Source organism: Bipolaris sorokiniana (assembly GCF_000338995.1).
Source record: "Bipolaris sorokiniana ND90Pr unplaced genomic scaffold COCSAscaffold_5, whole genome shotgun sequence".
Lineage (NCBI taxonomy): Eukaryota > Fungi > Ascomycota > Dothideomycetes > Pleosporales > Pleosporaceae > Bipolaris > Bipolaris sorokiniana.
This window is the reverse complement of record NW_006911899.1, coordinates 15,853-32,105: the sequence shown is the minus strand read 5'-3', so window position 1 is coordinate 32,105 and position 16,253 is coordinate 15,853. Positions and strand designations below refer to the sequence as shown.

The 16,253-nt window shown below is 45.8% G+C and overlaps 6 protein-coding genes across 6 annotated transcripts; 1 reads left to right on the top strand and 5 right to left on the bottom strand.

Annotated features, from left to right (window-relative positions):
- Positions 1-179: 179 nt before the first annotated feature.
- On the top strand, positions 180-2,054 carry COCSADRAFT_139003 (uncharacterized protein; the record flags this gene model as incomplete). Its single annotated transcript, XM_007700275.1, has 3 exons — positions 180-776; positions 833-1,012; positions 1,062-2,054. The coding sequence occupies exons 1-3, from the start codon at positions 213-215 to the stop codon at positions 2,052-2,054; spliced, it is 1,737 nt and encodes a 578-aa protein (XP_007698465.1). The 5' UTR covers positions 180-212.
- A 1,666-nt stretch (positions 2,055-3,720) lies between these two features.
- COCSADRAFT_35345 (uncharacterized protein) lies at positions 3,721-4,350 on the bottom strand. Its single transcript, XM_007700091.1, has 2 exons — positions 4,224-4,350; positions 3,721-4,166 (listed from the first exon to the last, which is right to left on the bottom strand). Exon 2 carries the CDS (start codon positions 4,152-4,154, stop codon positions 3,957-3,959), a length of 198 nt encoding a protein of 65 aa, XP_007698281.1. The 5' UTR covers positions 4,155-4,166; positions 4,224-4,350; the 3' UTR covers positions 3,721-3,956.
- Positions 4,351-4,796: 446 nt separating this feature from the next.
- Positions 4,797-5,891, bottom strand: COCSADRAFT_35344 (uncharacterized protein). The gene is made up of 4 exons (XM_007700090.1): positions 5,644-5,891; positions 5,482-5,597; positions 5,101-5,435; positions 4,797-5,052 (listed from the first exon to the last, which is right to left on the bottom strand). The coding sequence occupies exons 1-4, from the start codon at positions 5,812-5,814 to the stop codon at positions 5,021-5,023; spliced, it is 654 nt and encodes a 217-aa protein (XP_007698280.1). The 5' UTR covers positions 5,815-5,891; the 3' UTR covers positions 4,797-5,020.
- A 2,484-nt stretch (positions 5,892-8,375) lies between these two features.
- COCSADRAFT_169766 (uncharacterized protein) lies at positions 8,376-9,937 on the bottom strand (the record flags this gene model as incomplete). The annotated part of the gene is made up of 3 exons (XM_007700274.1): positions 8,376-9,062; positions 9,234-9,781; positions 9,856-9,937. 3 exons carry the CDS (start codon positions 9,935-9,937, stop codon positions 8,376-8,378), a joined length of 1,317 nt encoding a protein of 438 aa, XP_007698464.1.
- A 1,903-nt stretch (positions 9,938-11,840) lies between these two features.
- Positions 11,841-12,600, bottom strand: COCSADRAFT_354379 (uncharacterized protein; the record flags this gene model as incomplete). Its single annotated transcript, XM_007700273.1, has 2 exons — positions 11,841-12,373; positions 12,432-12,600. 2 exons carry the CDS (start codon positions 12,598-12,600, stop codon positions 11,841-11,843), a joined length of 702 nt encoding a protein of 233 aa, XP_007698463.1.
- Positions 12,601-13,567: 967 nt separating this feature from the next.
- On the bottom strand, positions 13,568-14,884 carry COCSADRAFT_24929 (uncharacterized protein; the record flags this gene model as incomplete). Its single annotated transcript, XM_007700057.1, has 2 exons — positions 13,568-14,674; positions 14,816-14,884. The coding sequence occupies 2 exons, from the start codon at positions 14,882-14,884 to the stop codon at positions 13,568-13,570; spliced, it is 1,176 nt and encodes a 391-aa protein (XP_007698247.1).
- Between the last annotated feature and the right edge of the window lie 1,369 nt (positions 14,885-16,253).

The window sequence follows — 16,253 nt, the reverse complement described above, 5'->3', positions numbered from 1 at the left end:
GTTCCACGTATTGGCGCACATCCAGATAGTTCGTATCAGATGTGACATTTGCGAATGCGTATTCTTGATTTTATTCTATTAATTGAGCGATTAGACGGCAGCTTGCATTGCCAACCTATAATCTTAGGATCAACCAGCAAGAAACATTGAATTTGCATTCCGAACCATGTCTTCCACCAATTCAGAAATTGGAAGCATGTCCCTGACGAACTATGTCTTTCCAAGATCCGGACACAGGGCGCACCCGTGTTGGCCATTATGATCTCGCGAATGCATCTATCCAACCATTGGCCTTCTTGTCCGGAACGCCGCTAGACAGCATCTACCAAGTGATTGAAGTTGGCGAATCCAACATCATCCTTTCGGGCAAAAATTTACCGGCTTCCACTATCAGGATCTTGCCACCTTTCACCGGCCGCGATATTTTGTGTGTTGGCAAAAATTATGCTGAACACGCGAAGGAGTTCAATAGCTCAGGTTTTGACAGCTCAGACAAAGTAGACACGCCGTCCCACCCGGTCATTTTCACTAAACGTTTTACTTCTATTATCGGAGATGGCGAAGAAATCTTGCCGCATTCGGGCTTCACGGAGACAGTCGACTATGAAGGCGAGATTGGTGTTGTCATTGGCAAGGCTGGGTTTCGTGTCTCAGAAGAAAGCGCAATGGACTATGTATGGGGCTACACAATTGTCAATGACGTGACGGCGCGTGAGCGTCAAAGGGATCACAAGCAGTTTTACATTGGAAAGTCCCCCGATACATTCTGCCCCATGGTAAGTTGATGTGTACTACCAGGTGTGTTCAAGCAGTGCCTGACTTAGTACGGTAGGGGCCGATTGCTGTACCGGCGTCCAAGCTAGATAAAGTACTGCAGCTTGAGACATACGTCAATGGCGAGCTACGACAGAAAGCCACAACAAAGGACTTGATATTTTCCATTCCCCATCTGATCAAGACCATGTCCGAAGGGCAAACACTCATGCCGGGCGATGTTCTTGCTACTGGAACAGTAAGTGCATTCGTTGTTGAGTAATTAAGCGTACTGACCTGCAATAAAGCCTGCAGGGGTTGGTATCGGAAGGAAACCACCAGTCTATCTCAAGCCTGGTGACACTGTCGCCGTATCTGTCAGCGGTCTCGGTACTCTGACAAATCGCATTGCAAGTCCAAACTCGAACAATCCGACCATCACCAAAGTTGGAAGCACGTTGTCTTACATACAGCCTTGTAACGCGGCCAAGAGCGTCGACACCACGTTGCTTACATACATCAACAACAAACCACTCTATTACAAAAGTATCGGCATACAATCAAAATCACCTATCGTTTTCATCCATGGTCTTGGTGGCACCTCTGACTTCTACACTCCACTAATCCAGTCTTTGGGCCTCGAAATCACACACTCACTACATTTGTTTGACCTGGAAGGCCACGGGCTCTCACCATCCTCGCCACTTAGCAAAGTCAGCATCGACTCCATTGCCAATGACGTCAACGGCATATTTAAGAAGGCGAACATCACACCGGATGCAATACTTATAGCTCATTCAATCGGATGTCTTGCAGCTGTTCAGTTTGCACTGATACATCCAAACAAAATATTCAAACTAATCCTGATCGGGCCACCACCGTCACCTCTACCTGAAGCAGGGAGTGCGGGTGCTCACGCTCGAGCCCAGACGGTGCGGAGCAAGGGCATGCACGCTGTTGTCGACGCTGTTGTCGACGCTGGTACTTCAGAAAAGACCAAAACTACAAATCCGGTGGCAGTAGCAGCAGTGCGCATGTCCTTACTTGGTCAGGACCCGGAGGGGTATGCGAAGGGATGCACAGCACTTGCGGAGGCAAAGGCGCTCGACTTTGCCGCGATCCAGCCCAGAACGCTCATTATTACAGGAACTGAAGACAAGGTATCGCCGCCTCATTTGTGCGAGAAATACTTGGAAGGGCTAGGAGATAAGGGAAGTCTGCATGTGGTGGAAAATGTGGGGCATTGGCATGTTCTAGAGGACTTTCAAAGTACTGCGAATGCTGTGAAGGTATTTCTGTAGATGGTTCTAGCTATGCTTTGAAGTGAATATCTGCAAGGTTGAAAGCTGTAGGTCCCCATGGCCAGCAAAGTTTGATCCGCGGTAACTCGCTGGGACCATGGCGTCCCACTTCGATTTATTCTAGGGTAACATTCTTTTGGTCATGATGTCAAGATTTTGTATTTTTTATATCATGCAGTTGCAGGATCTTCATATTTGTTTTGCCCCCTATGGATAATCCGATCTGGGTATGAAATCCAACGCCCATTTCAGAACTATCTTCGCTACAACCTCAATCATTTTTGGTGCATTTGGAATTGTGTACATGTTATGAATAATACTGATTAAGGACAAACTCCAGCACACCACTCACTTGGCAGCAGAGTACACGTTTGTCAGATATACTCTTTCTCTGTATAACCCAAAATTCATAGTTTGGTAGTTATGTCATGAGGATCAGGAGCGATGCATAGTCGGAACACCGTTAGCAGATAGGAACAGGCATCTTCGCAAGCTTTGTATCAAAGATAGTCAAGGAAGTTAGGAAATAAGTATGTAGGATATATGTACTGACGCAAAAGAACTTGATGTCAAGGCTAGGACTGCAAAACAGATATGTAGAAAGCTTCATATCGTTGGATTCACGAAGTACGTTCCGTTGAGACTTTTGAAAAATACGATGAAGGTTAGAAATTCTAACATGCAATTCAATCTCGTTTATTCTTTCAAAGTTATATGGGTGGCTGGGAGACCATAAAACCGCTGAGTGCAAGTCTGCCAAGCGTCAATCCTAGCGAAATGTTCATATAGAAGTCAGATCCAAGCGTTGCCGCTGACATGGCTTACTCAACGTAAGCAGCGCGAACCGTCTGTGACGTAATTCAAATTCATCAAAGACCGAGAAAACTACCGTTATGATAGACTAGATCCCAACGAGCAGAATCTAGAGAAAGGACAGTGTAGCGACAGCTTACAGTACACCATGTCTGCAATCGTATTTTCTCCGACGATTCAGCGTTATTTGGAACCGAAAGTCCCCATAATAAAGAAGATCAAGCTAATTGAGTAGTGAAGCCCTTATCTATAATTGTCAAGGTTGCCATTAGGGCAGCAGATCTGAAAACTAGCTGTGTTGGATTTAGGAACACTTTCAGATTGACGTAAGAAGTGTTTGCCACTTTGTTGTTATGATTAGGGTAAGATATGATTGCAGAAATGGTGTAAGTACAGTTGGGGCGGTTGGCGAGAACGTAGCTCGAAGAGCTGGGGTTGTGGCTGCAATTTTCCAGATTCTTGATGTGTCCTTGCTTTAGACCCAGAATCTGTACGCCCAATTAAAATTCAGCCAGGATAGTAGCTAATTAGTGTGTACACGCTGACTGCAGTGGTGCTGATAGACTTTTGCAACAAAGGTTCATCGCCGAGAATGTTGGGTATTACCATGTTAGCGGTGAAGCCGAACCTCTAATTCTGGGGAGCGATAATATGAGGGGCTGCGCTTGGGGAGCTATGGTGTGAGAATCTTGGCCCACCAAAACTACATGCATTCTCGTTGACTCGGTGTTTGCACCTGCATTTCTTTTCTACTAACCCTTGGAACACTATGCGCGCCCCGCAGGTTTAGATGTTTATCGTCGCTCACTATATGGAGTAGAAGTCAAGCATGATTAAGTTACTCAAAGGAAAAGGGAGATAAATTGCCTGTCGAGCTCCATCAGAGCTCGAACGCAGCTTCTATCTACATAGTCGGAGATGTAAAGTACCACAACCTTATGTGTAACTCCTATCTGTGTTGTATATACTTGGCATGATAAGATTGATCCATGTAAGCTCCGTCACCTTCAACATCCGGACTCAAGCTTACTTAGCTTCATAGCTAAATAAGCTTTACCGCGACACTATGTGACCCACAGTTAACCCCTATTAGCAACGACCTGCACTACTACAGTCATTCGCCTGTAAAGACCCTCTGAAAGTAGCACCTCTGTGAGAAGAAGGGCAGCTGCCAGAAGTGCAGCAGCCAATAGTAAGTGCAGCGTTCGAGCCAGAATTGTACCAGCAAAGGCTGTCTGCTGAAACTACTGCTGCTATCGCAGACAGAATGACCAGGCGCATCAACATGGTCTTTATAGACTGGTAGAATATGTAAGTTATTTTGCTATTACTTGAACAATACCTTTGAGTACTTACAGAATGATAGAATTGGTAACAAAGAATATGAGATTTTGAAATTTAGCGACAGCGGGCTAACTTCAACCAACTCAGATAGTAAACGTTAAGAGGAGTTGAACAAACGATAATTGTTTGTGTGTAATAGTAGGTATGGTAGTGAAGTTTTAGAATGTATGAGGAAACCCCGTTGATTATATATGCAATGGTAAACCTAGGCTAGAGGTAAGATATGGAGAAGGCTTCTAATTAGAGTAGCCGGTAAATCATTACGGCAAGCTATTCGGAGCGATAGGGTGAGTTAGTGCTGATGCAGCACACCGTGCACCTGCGCTAGTACCATCTCTCGTCTGATCTTGAGTACGAACTAACGATTTTCAGAAACCCGATGCGAAGTACTGGCAAGGTTGTTCGTCATCCTATAAAATAGGATTCTGCATTGGTGGGGTTAGCTGATACCATTGTAGTGTTATTAGTATCTTACAAGATCGCAGAAGCTGTCCCTCTCTGCATCACGAAAGCATTCGTGCTACAATGAGGTAAAGAAATATCTATGCAGCTTTGATACTTCAAGGAAACGTTATGTCATAAGATGCACGCTTAGAATTACATTATATTGGACAATAATATTAAAGTAAAGCACTACATGGTAATATCATAACACAAACTCAGAGCGTTGATTAAGCCGAAGCATAAGCTGTTACCGGAAACGTAATCGCAGAGGATGGTACCAGAGCTGAAACCGTACGTAATAAACAGCTACAAGGTTCATGTTCTATGAAGCGGACACAAGACCGTTCGAGGCATACTAGGTGTATTTACTCAGTATTAGGGGTGAGGACGTAAACAGCTGCTAATGTCAGTGGAAAGCTTATACTAGGGAGTTAACAGAACCTACAGTTAACATTGTCATTGACGTTGGAGGGACCCATGGTGTTCTTCAGGTAGCATTGACCGGAACCTGCTCCACCAGTGAACGAAGCAGCCTCGCAATCGGCATCAGCCGCACAAGCCTGAGTGCAAGCCTCGAGGCTGTCGACGTACAAGCTGCGAAGGTCGAAACCGTAAAAGTCATTGCTGCAGGTCAAAACCAGAGTGCGACCGCCAGATGTGAAAGCGCAGTCGTTATCAGTAGGGCAGGCAAAATTGACGGGGCAGGCCTTCCTTGGCTTCTTGCCTTGATCGGTAATGGTGGTCTTCTTGGAAATGATAGCGATGCCAACAGAGTCGGACCTGATGTTGTCAGTATGGCAATTGTAATCTTGGCGCTGATTCTTACTTAGATATGGCAGCGGTGAGGGTTTTCTTCATATAGCAGCTGTTTCCGACGTAGCTGGCAGCGACACACAGAGAGGCGGCAGCGCAGGCTTGCATGCATTCGCCGATGGTGGAAGTCTGTCGAAGTTAGAATAGTAGGAGTCAATTGTAAAGAGTAACTCACCTCGGCACGGATCAAGTCTCCGCCGTAGTAATCAGTTCCGCAGGCAACCTGGAACTTGACTCCTTTGATGTTGGTCACGCACCCACTGTTTGCAGGGCAGGTAGGGTCGGCAGGGCACATGGTGGTGGCACGGAGTGCAAGAGCAGCAAGAGCAAGAAGTTGAGGGGCCATTGTTGCGAGTGTTGGTGCTAGTGAAAGTACTGAGCAATTGTGAGTATGAAAGACTGAGTAGTGTGGTGGTGATTGTGCTGTAGTGAGTGGTGAGAAAGATACCTGGCAAGACACGAGGCCTTATATACAAGTTACGATGTATAGTCTCCTCGGCCTCAGCACTATACAGCGCATTCTAGGCTGGCGTTCTACTATCGTTTTAGGTAATTAGAAAGTATGTGTACCTTCAGCCTCGTGGCAAGTTCCGCGCCACAGCTTGTATCGCTGGCAGTAGGAGTAAGGCGGGATGCTCAGAACAACAAGATCGGGCCATGACGATGTCAGTCGCGATCTGCTTGGTAGGACAACATCCCCTGCAGATGCAAAACATGGCTGCACTAAGCCCAAGCGAGCTGTTTCACTCAAGGGCTGAATGCCCCCACATTCCCCATTGGAACGCCACAATACAAATGCACACCGCCGCGGATTCATACACAGCCAGACTATTCCAATTCGGCTTGCCACTTATTCAATAGCGACAAAATTGACAGAAGTGAGAAAAGATGCTGTACACTAAGTTTCGTGGCGTACATCGTAGCGAAGTGGTCAACGTGGTCCAGACTATTGAGCTTCGCCTGCCAAGGAGCCTGGATTCTGCGCCCACCCGTCCTCAGCTCAGGGTGGATCAGCCTCACGGGTCCAGCCTCACGGGTCCAGCCTCACGGGCTTCTCCCCAAGCCACAATTCGGACGCCACGCGACAAGCATTCAGTTCATCCACTTGGTGTTGTTACTTATCGCGGAGATTTCTCGTTTGCAACTAGCTTTCCCTCCTCGTGACGATCTTGGTTCCGCCAATGGGCGCACGCGAGTGACAAACAAGAACTCACTGCACGCGCCCCAGTTCACCGGAACATCAAATAAGCTCAACAACTAGTTTGTGAACTTGAAAGTTCCATAGCCGTGCCATAACAAAAGCTTTTTTCGCAGTAACTAGTACATATATGTTTCTGGAATAATGCACATGTTGCGACAGGTTTGGCACGAAGGAGCAAAAATATCAGAATAGTGTTGAGTCGAATCCTTGTAGTTCATCCCAAACATCAGACGGTGGATTTCATTGTATGCAGGTCCTCAGCATTACTCGCCCGAGAGATACCTAATCGAGATCCAAGAGTGGCCCTTAAGGTATTATGTATAAGTCACGTGATACACAAAGTATCGAAAAGCTTACCTGTGCCTAGAGCTAACACAACAATATAAGTGTATGAATTTATACCAAAGTAACTATTGCTCTAGATAGTCCGAGTAGGTATAGAAGACGAGGTTGTAGACGAAGTTCCTTCGTGTTCAATCTACTTGTGTTATGCTCCAAGTCTTGCAGTGGCCTCCTTGGCAGACGCAGAGTCCTTCGAGACCCGTACTGGCAACAATAAGTCAATTGTTCGACCACACATATATTTGAAATGGTAGTCACTCACAATAATCTGCAATATACCCAAGGGTCCCAACAGCATTCGCGCAGCTAAACACACCAGCTGCGATATGAAGCTAGCAATAATCCAGTCTACAACGAACAAGATATTTGGTCTGCATGAAACCTGTACGCAATGTTTGCCCTCACTTTATGGGAAGGGGAAGGAGGCACTAGAACACACGGAGTCTTCTGTTCGGATATCCGGAGAATTATGTCGATGCTAGGCATTCTCTTCGACTAGGGCCTTAGGATCGCCTTATCCCTGCATTCATTATCTATATTTGGCTTGGTTATCCCGCCTTATCCTTAGATACACGACAAACATATGGACTTGTCGAGCTATCTAAAACTATAAGGAACAGAACATAGGTTCTTAGCCTAACATATAGTATATGAACGCAGTAGTGCTTACGCTGTTATGCACATACAGCTTACGCTTTGCGCATACGGCCTAGTGGTCAGCCCACGCGGGATATTAATACACCGAGTAGGCCCATACCAAGAAAAGCTTATATTTTGTAGATATCAAGCATTCGTTGATTACAACTTTAGTCCAGTAGAAGGCTACCACTCTTTCTATTGAATATCTTTTGCAGCCACCACGTCGATGGTGCGCTCGAAAATCCTGTTCACAGCCCTCGCAGGCATAGTTCGATATGATACAACGTCCGTGTTCATACATGTTCCTTTGGCTCCAGAAACGCGACAAATACGTCTCTTGAAGCTCGACACCAGTGATGACCCGGCCGAGCCACCATGCACTACCGCACCGAACACTTCAACTTCGATGCCACGCCTGAGTACATCGCCTTGTCTTATTGATGGGGCGCTGAGCCCCTAATTTTGTTATCGTCGTCAACGACGGCTCGTTCGAGATTCGGCAGGACCTTTCTCAGCTTCCTGCAGCGGGCAAAGCAGACGGAGCGCATATCGTCCCGCTACTTCTAGATCAACCAACTATGTATCAATCAAAACGACGGAGCCGAGCAGGCGAGCTAAGTCGCCATAAAGACAGATATATCTTCGAACGCTCTCTCGGCATGCTGAGTCTTTTGGTTCTTCAAGATGCGGTGGATACCCCGCAATGCTTTATGTTCACGAACCTTCTAACTAAATTTCTTGTTAATCGCAAGCTTTCGCTCTTTTTGCGGTGATACTGCAGTATTGTCTGCCAAAGGAGCACTTTTTAGCAAACCGCGTGGAGTTGAACGCCTACCCCCGTTGAAGAGTTTGTCGAGCATGTCTGCAGCAGAGGCTCGTGCTTCCAGGTCAACGATCGCCATGCCTTGGACGCAGCTGAAAGAACGATTATCTGCAGCCCCCTGTACTGCAATCATAGACAACCAAGGCGTGTCAAACCGCTTCTCCCAGAGCCCGTCCACGTTTAATGCATACGCTAACGTTACATAAAGGGACCAAATATCTACTTTATATGCTTGCTTGGCACCCGAAAAGAATTTGGGTGCTATGAATGTTGGAAATCTAACGAGGGTTCGGGCATCTGCAATGGCACTGCAAACGCCAAATTCCGTGAGTTGAAAGGTATAGCCGCCGTCTGGTAGAGCTTGGTAGAGAATGTTCTCAGGCTTCACACCCCTATGCATAATGCCCTGCGATGCAAGGTAATCAAGCGCTTGAAGCATCTGACAGAGAAGATACTTCACCAATTGTGTGTCTCTTGTAAACACCTCCTTCTTAATTAGATCCGCCGTGTCGCCTTCTCTGAAATGTGTGAGAATTTCAAGATCCGTTCCTCCAAACCCTTGCGCTGATATGAATTCTACAATGTTTGGCTCACTTACATGTCAGCCAATGCTTAAGAAAAGAGCTTGGAGCTGATATTGTACATGAAATATCGGCGCGCAAATCTCTACTTCCCGCTTCAATTTCGTGTACCCCTACCACTGGAGCCCGCACTTGGGCCATTTTACCCGTTTGGGCGCGAAAAATTCACCTTAATTAACATTAACAGTTTTGTAAACCTCCCAACGTGAGCTTCCTCCAATCTCTATTTTCTTATAGTACCTGATCGTTTTCGCTAACCCTCGGCAGCTACGGGCGTGAACAGCAGGAGTGTGGATTCGTGTGGAGGGTAAAGCGGTCGGTATCAGGTCATCGACGGTCCGGGCGAAACGAGGATGGTCGTCTTGATCCGCGATCTTCTTATAAAAATTGGATGGACGCTTATGCCGATATATCTCGAACTGGAAATATTTGTGACCTACACCACCGAATCCGAATCGGTTGTTAATCCCCTCAGTCACTACAACTTGGCGGTCGGGGCGCTTTGACTCAAACTGTAGAGCCTTTGGATCAAAATCTTGAGTCGACCAGGAGCTTGATCGATTGCAGAGGAGCATCTCCTTTGTGTCCTTATGGGTCTCGAAAAAACACTGGGTCCGGGAGATGGGAGAATCCCCGTCAGTGATGTCACCGGTACGTCCGATAGTTGCCAGGGTATATCTTGTCTTCGAGCTGATTTGGAAACCAATAATGATGCCCCGTGCAATTTCTCCCGGATTTAGGGGGTGTTTCGTACGAGAAATGAACGAAACGGGATGACGATTATCTAGATGATCGATGTACGCTCAACAGTTTGCTTGTTCAAGGGTATGAGAGAAAAGAGAGCACAAGGTTGAGGCCGTTCGCGGGACTTAGAACGGGACATAGTAGTTCCGCGTTTCGCTTGTCAATAGATAGTAGGAATGGTCATGATAAAAAAGTTCTAATATAAATGGTCTTTCCTTATATGTATCCGAAAGAAGTGTTCGGGTTTGACTAAACTGAGGAGTGGTCATATGGACACTGAGATGGGCCCAGCCTGGCCGAAAAGAGCATCTCCACAGAATAACCATTGACATTCTTCACACGAGAACACAGAGGGACCGAAACCTTTTGGCCGCTGGCTGCATGAAAAGAGGCCCGATCCTAAGCTGCCATCCCCTGAAAAAGCACCCAAGCCAGAGACCAAGGCGACACGAAATATCTTTGCTCGATGAGGGGAATAGGATCAAAGTACTAAAACGGAAGAACCAGGATGTACCTCTGCACTAGGTATCATCAAGACGCCAATGGCTACATCTCAACATGATACTTCAGCATCTCGTCTCTACCAGCAATTTTTCTTTCAACTATTGAAGGAATGCGAATGGATAAGGGATGAGGTTCAATCCACAACGTCTTCTGGATCGATTGGAATTGACACTATGGCTTACGAGAGTACTAAAAAGAATTGAATTGAAGACGAAGTCTGGAATCATGCCATGGGGTGAACTGCCCGGGACTACCTGGATGCATGAAGATCTTGAGAAAAAAGACGAACGCTGAACGTTCAAACCGCAACTCAATGCAGCCAGCAAAGAAGAGAAAGCACCCCGTCTTCCCAGCCCAAGGTCTTCCATCCCGGAGCCAACGCCTGGCGTCTATGACGATGACATTCATCGCAATCATTTATTCACGGTCCCCGGGGAGGCTGATGTCCTTTAGAGAGTCACTGCTAGAGCATGGGGTAAGGGGGTGAGGATCAAAAGTACCTCCTGGCTGCCTGCCATTAGGGAGGTCCCGCGGTCGGAGAAAGAGTCGACAGGCCAAGTCTTTCGGAGCGTGAGTTTTTCCAAAGTGACATAACCGAGCGAATCGGGATCTAACTTACGAAGCATTTGTTTTCTGAAGCAGAGTTACCGCATGTTCGTGCCTAGTGAAATGTCCAATTCGATTCCGCAAAACAGCACATCACGCACACTAGAGAACCATGAGACGATTTTGCAACATGGAGGCGAGCAATCTTTTATTACAAGGCCTATCCGTGATAGTAGGCGGGTCTCTCTGGGACTAGCAAGATCACAGACGTTGGAAGCGAAGAGAAGAAGAGAACACCAGCGGTTTCTTGATTCTAGTAACAAGCATGATACTATACAATTACTGTCGGTCAGAGCACCCAAAGATACCCAAAACCAACGTCCTTTAGTCGACGGTCAGACAATTACAATTAATATACCCCGGAGAAGCGCGCGCACAGCTAAAGTAGTGTTAATTAAGCTTATATCGATAATACATAGTTACTAAGTTAGATATAACTAATATAGTTTACTTTAATCTATATAGGTCTAGAGAAGATTAAAAATTAGCTATAGTAGATTATTGGTATGAAGTTGTAGTCATATTTGTTATGCGTATAGGTTTTCTAACTACTAAAGATCAAGATACTCTTTGTTTCTTTCGGCACACAGGGTGTCTTGTTGTGCAGGGAGATACGTTAACAACCTTGATATTGAATTTGCCTCGTATTGGCCAAGATTTGTGCGTCCGAAAGACCCACTCAAGGCTTCCACTCGAGATACAACTCGATGTTATCGCTGCATTGTCTGGAGGAAGCCAACTCTACCGCTGACCGAGTCTCATCCTAGTACGACATTTCGATATCGGCTTGCTTGTGTGGCTTGATGTTTGGATCGTACCAAACTACGCAGATGATCATCGTGACCATCATCGGGAGGAAATCATAGAGGTAGAGAGGCCATTCGTGGGTGGCGAGGTATCCGTTCTGTAGACAGATGTTAACGTAGCTTTCATCAGAGAGGGTATTTCAGACTATATACTCGACCCATAGCATACTCCACTACACGGCAGGTGTTTCGAACTGTGATACAAGCGCTTGCAGCATACAGCAGCCTGATATACCTCTGCCATGGAATCTCTGAAACCCTCGTCGATGCTATTGTGTAAGCCTCTAACCTATGGTGCCATACGCCGGCAACCACAACGAAAAAACCGAAGACCAAGATCTGAAGCATCAAACCGCCAAGAATGATGTTCTCGCCTCTCTTAACGGCATCTTGATCCTTTGCTTGGACAAGCATACCGGCACCACCAGATTGTATGAAGAAGCAGAGAACATCGCCCGTGACAAAGATCTTTGTAACGCGAGACGGGCGAATGATTGAAAGTGAATCGGATTCAGTACGTGTAACAAGACGACTTAAGATCATATAAACTGACGCTGCGAACAGGATGGGTGCGATAAGGATGAGGACAGATTGAATGATATACGGGTTCTTGTTCTCGAGGTTGCTGTGAGCTGCAGTACGGCCGGCATAGCCGATAGCTTCAAACTACATTAATCATTAGCTATGTTCATTCAGTGTTGTAGATGCGTAGGCAACTTGCTAGCCCTCCAATAGTAAACGGTATACAGAACCAGGTACGATTCTTTATGAGCCGAAAACAATGAAATCCAGTGAGACAGAAGAAGGCAAGAGCACCAATGATGCCGCCGGCTACGGATGGATTGTAGTGCCATAATTGGTACTTAATGGGTTCCGAGGCTGACATGCTGGAGGAGGATGTATTCAACTTTCGGCGACGCTTGTCGGTCGATGTGCTTAAGGAAGGAGTTTGTAAGGTTCTTTGTGAGCTTGGTAGAGGAAGATGTTGGACAAAAATGTTTATAAGTACGACGTGTAGATTCGTATTCACAGTTTTGCAGTATGCGAGTCTTCAAAAACACTGTGATCTTAGTCTGTAAGTCTTACTATTTAGCACTAGACGCATACCAAGTTAGCTATTCCTATTCAGTTACAGAATGATCACTTGTGAAGAGGTCGGCAACAATGATTGGAGGGCATGAACGCAAAAGTCCCACCAAGCGCCGGTAACCCTCGTCCATCGCTGATGCTTGTGCCCTCACGATGTTGTTTCAGGCAAGCACTAATTAGTTTGAGCCTAGTAAAGCGGTAAGCGAATACGCGTATTCATTGCAATGGTGTACGAGAGACTAGCTACCATACGAAACAAAAAGGTGGAGAGAAAAGCATGCTAGTGATACAAAAAGTGGGTATCTACATTATCAGATAATAATAATAACAATCTCAAGGAAGTATTACTAAAGTGATCATCATAAGCGAGCGAATACGCGTACTCTCGTATTGCAGGGGTGAAAACGAATTTCCGCGTTTAATCGGTCGTAAAAAAAAGAGAGAACAGACTGCGCAGAGGGTCGATTTCGGGTTCTCAACGGTTTCCGAATAAGTGTCGGATAAGTATCAGAACATGAGTGTCTCCCGGCCGTTTGAGCAAGTTAGCTGTCCCGTCTATGACTGTAGGATCGCGCTTGACACATACAAAGCATTTATTGTAATTCACAAACAACGCCTTTTTCGACATAGCGGATGCATTCAATATGCCGTCTAGAACTGGATGCCTATGGTAAACGGGCGATACTCTATTAACGTGATGGTAGGAGCCTGCTAATCCTTCCGTTGCCGTGGACAGCAAATGTGCTTGCCTCCTGTCCGATACTTTAAACATTAACCGGTCCCATCGGGGAGTTTGCAGCCCCAATTTGCTCTCTAGGCCAATCCAACCAAGACTTCCATTCGCTGGGGACCAGGACGTCGGCAATGTGGAGTATTTGCTGTGCAACCCCCTCAAAGAACCAATAATGCCGAGCCCTGTAGAAGAGAACAGCGTAATGCGCAAAGATGATCAAGGCGCCAGGTTGCCGATCGTTAAGAAGCTCTATGAAGCGTGGGGTTATGAAATGAGCCCAGATTTTCAACAATGAATCGGATGGTGCAGTGCCGAAACGAGACGATGCTGCGAATATTTTCTCCAACAGCTGGATTGCTTTCGAGTAAGCTTCGTTGATATCGGGTGGATATACATGCTGGATAGCCTCCGAAAACATCCTCAATTGGATGAGTTCAGTCTCCGCTGGTCGGAGTTCATGCTCCCAGTCGGTCTCATGCGTATCTCGTGGAACGAGGCGGCCTATCTCGGAATGCAACATAGGTTGGTAGAACTTGATGGCGAGTGGACGCGTGCTTCTTGTAAGACTAATATTCTGAATGATGCTGTCCAGTATGTATTCCGGGTCGTCCTGAAGATGAATGTGAAGTGCCCACGTAAAGGGGAACATGATGAATGTGAAAAGGAGCACCGCTTGGAAGTTGGATTCCTCAACGTTGTGGACCTCATTCCGAAAATGAGCAAGCGCAGCATCGTGATGACATTCGACCTGGCGTAAGCACTCCTCCTTCAGCGACTGATCAAGCCTGCTCAGATGCAGAGCAGCTAGAGCTAATACGGCGTGCATAAGGAATGGAAACTCGAACGCGATATTGATCATATATGACTGAAGAATCTTTTCGGACCCTGGCTCTAGTGATATCGTTCGAGCGGTTACCGTGGTAAAGTGATGGAGAAGACGAAGATGAGCCATATTCAGGTCTGGCTGAGATTCAATGGACACTGCATTTTGTCCTGCAGCGTGGAAATCGGAAACCTCAGCCGATGAAGGTGTTGACACAGGTGCAACTTCGGAGGCAATTCGCCCTTTCTGTGTGAGATATTCACATTGCGAACCATATTTATCACAATTGATGCATATAGGCTTCAGTTCGTCACACTGCGTACTTTTAGCGTTACTCACGTAATCATTCCAGAAAAGTTACTTCGTAATAGGAAATATTTGCGGGACGACAGTACACATCCTTTCTACTTAGTCTGGCGTGTTTCCGAGGCGTGAACAAGTGAATGATGAGCTTACCCTCACATGCCGAGCCTTGCAAGGCAGACAACCATTGCGGGATTTTTTGTGTGGCTTGCGCGACTTCATTTCGTGTGTTTTCTCCTTGTCAACACGTAGGCGATTGTTATGGTTCGTAGACTTGAGTGAAGCGTGAGTGGGCATCGGCATATAACGACACACTAGAGATTCGGCCTTTTACTCGAGATCTGAGCTAAGCCGCTCAATTGGGTCCGTACATGATAGCTGAGTATACCTATAGATAGATAAATAGATTTATTCTTCTCGGTTTCAGCCGCGTTTTCTTCGCAGCTATACCTAGCATGGCTAGCGTAGATAACAGCTGACGCAGCGCAGACGTTAATCTGCGCCGCCCTACGTCACTTCTTTGTATAAAAGAGAAAACAGTACCTGTAGTATAAAGGGCAGAATTTAGGTAAGAATTAGAAAAATCTTAGAAATAAATTTTTTTTTCTCGTAGTTATTCTATGTCTTATAGCTTCGCGATTAAAAAAAGAGATTTCTTTTATTATTATTTGTGGTCAGTGCGTGCAATAGTCCAGCCAATGCAACACTATCTACCCTATTAAAATATCTACCCATCATTTTTAACACGCGATATCTCTACCACTATAATAGCTCTCGTAAAAGCGATTGCGGCAATCGATTCGTAAGATTTAGAAGGTTAACTTTCGCATTGCATAGCTGTAAAAAGGTTTAGTATTAAGATTATAATACTAACGCGCTAGCACTAAAATAAAACTTAGTTGTGAATAGCCGCTGCTAAAAAATGTTAATTACTTACTCTACTATAAGAATCTAAGAGAGTAAAATATATAGAAAAACTATCTAAACGCGGGCTACTACCTTCTAGATTAATAGTAAAAGATTATATAGCAGTTATTACAGAATAGAAGCTCTCTAATAGCTAGGTGTGTTACAAGTAACAAGAAAGACTCTCTCCTTGACAAATGACGAGATGGCTGAAGGCCTAAGGACGTCCACGTCAGAAGGTAATGATCAACGCGGGGCGTCGATCACGTGACTTGGCATCCCGCCAAGGCATGGCCTCCGGGAGGCCACCGCATAAAGGGAAGCCAACGTCCTCCCAAACCTCCCGCCAAGATGGGATGTCGGGAGGACAGGACAAGAAGCAATGAGGATATAAGGATGGATGGATTTCATTATTTACTCTCGTTGTGGTCAACTCAAATTGTACTTTCTTACTAGTATCCTTACTTAACAAGATTGTCACAAGTTAGTCTATCAAATAGATTAGTCTTGTCAAACCCTCCTTAAGCACGCCAACTCCACTGCATCGCCAGACAAGCCTCACGGAACACTAACGTAATACTCACCTGCCTTAGTGCGGACCAGGATAGAGAAGTATAGACCCTTACCCCGTGTAACAAGGTGTAACGGAGTTACATGCCTATATATATTATACTACACTAGAATA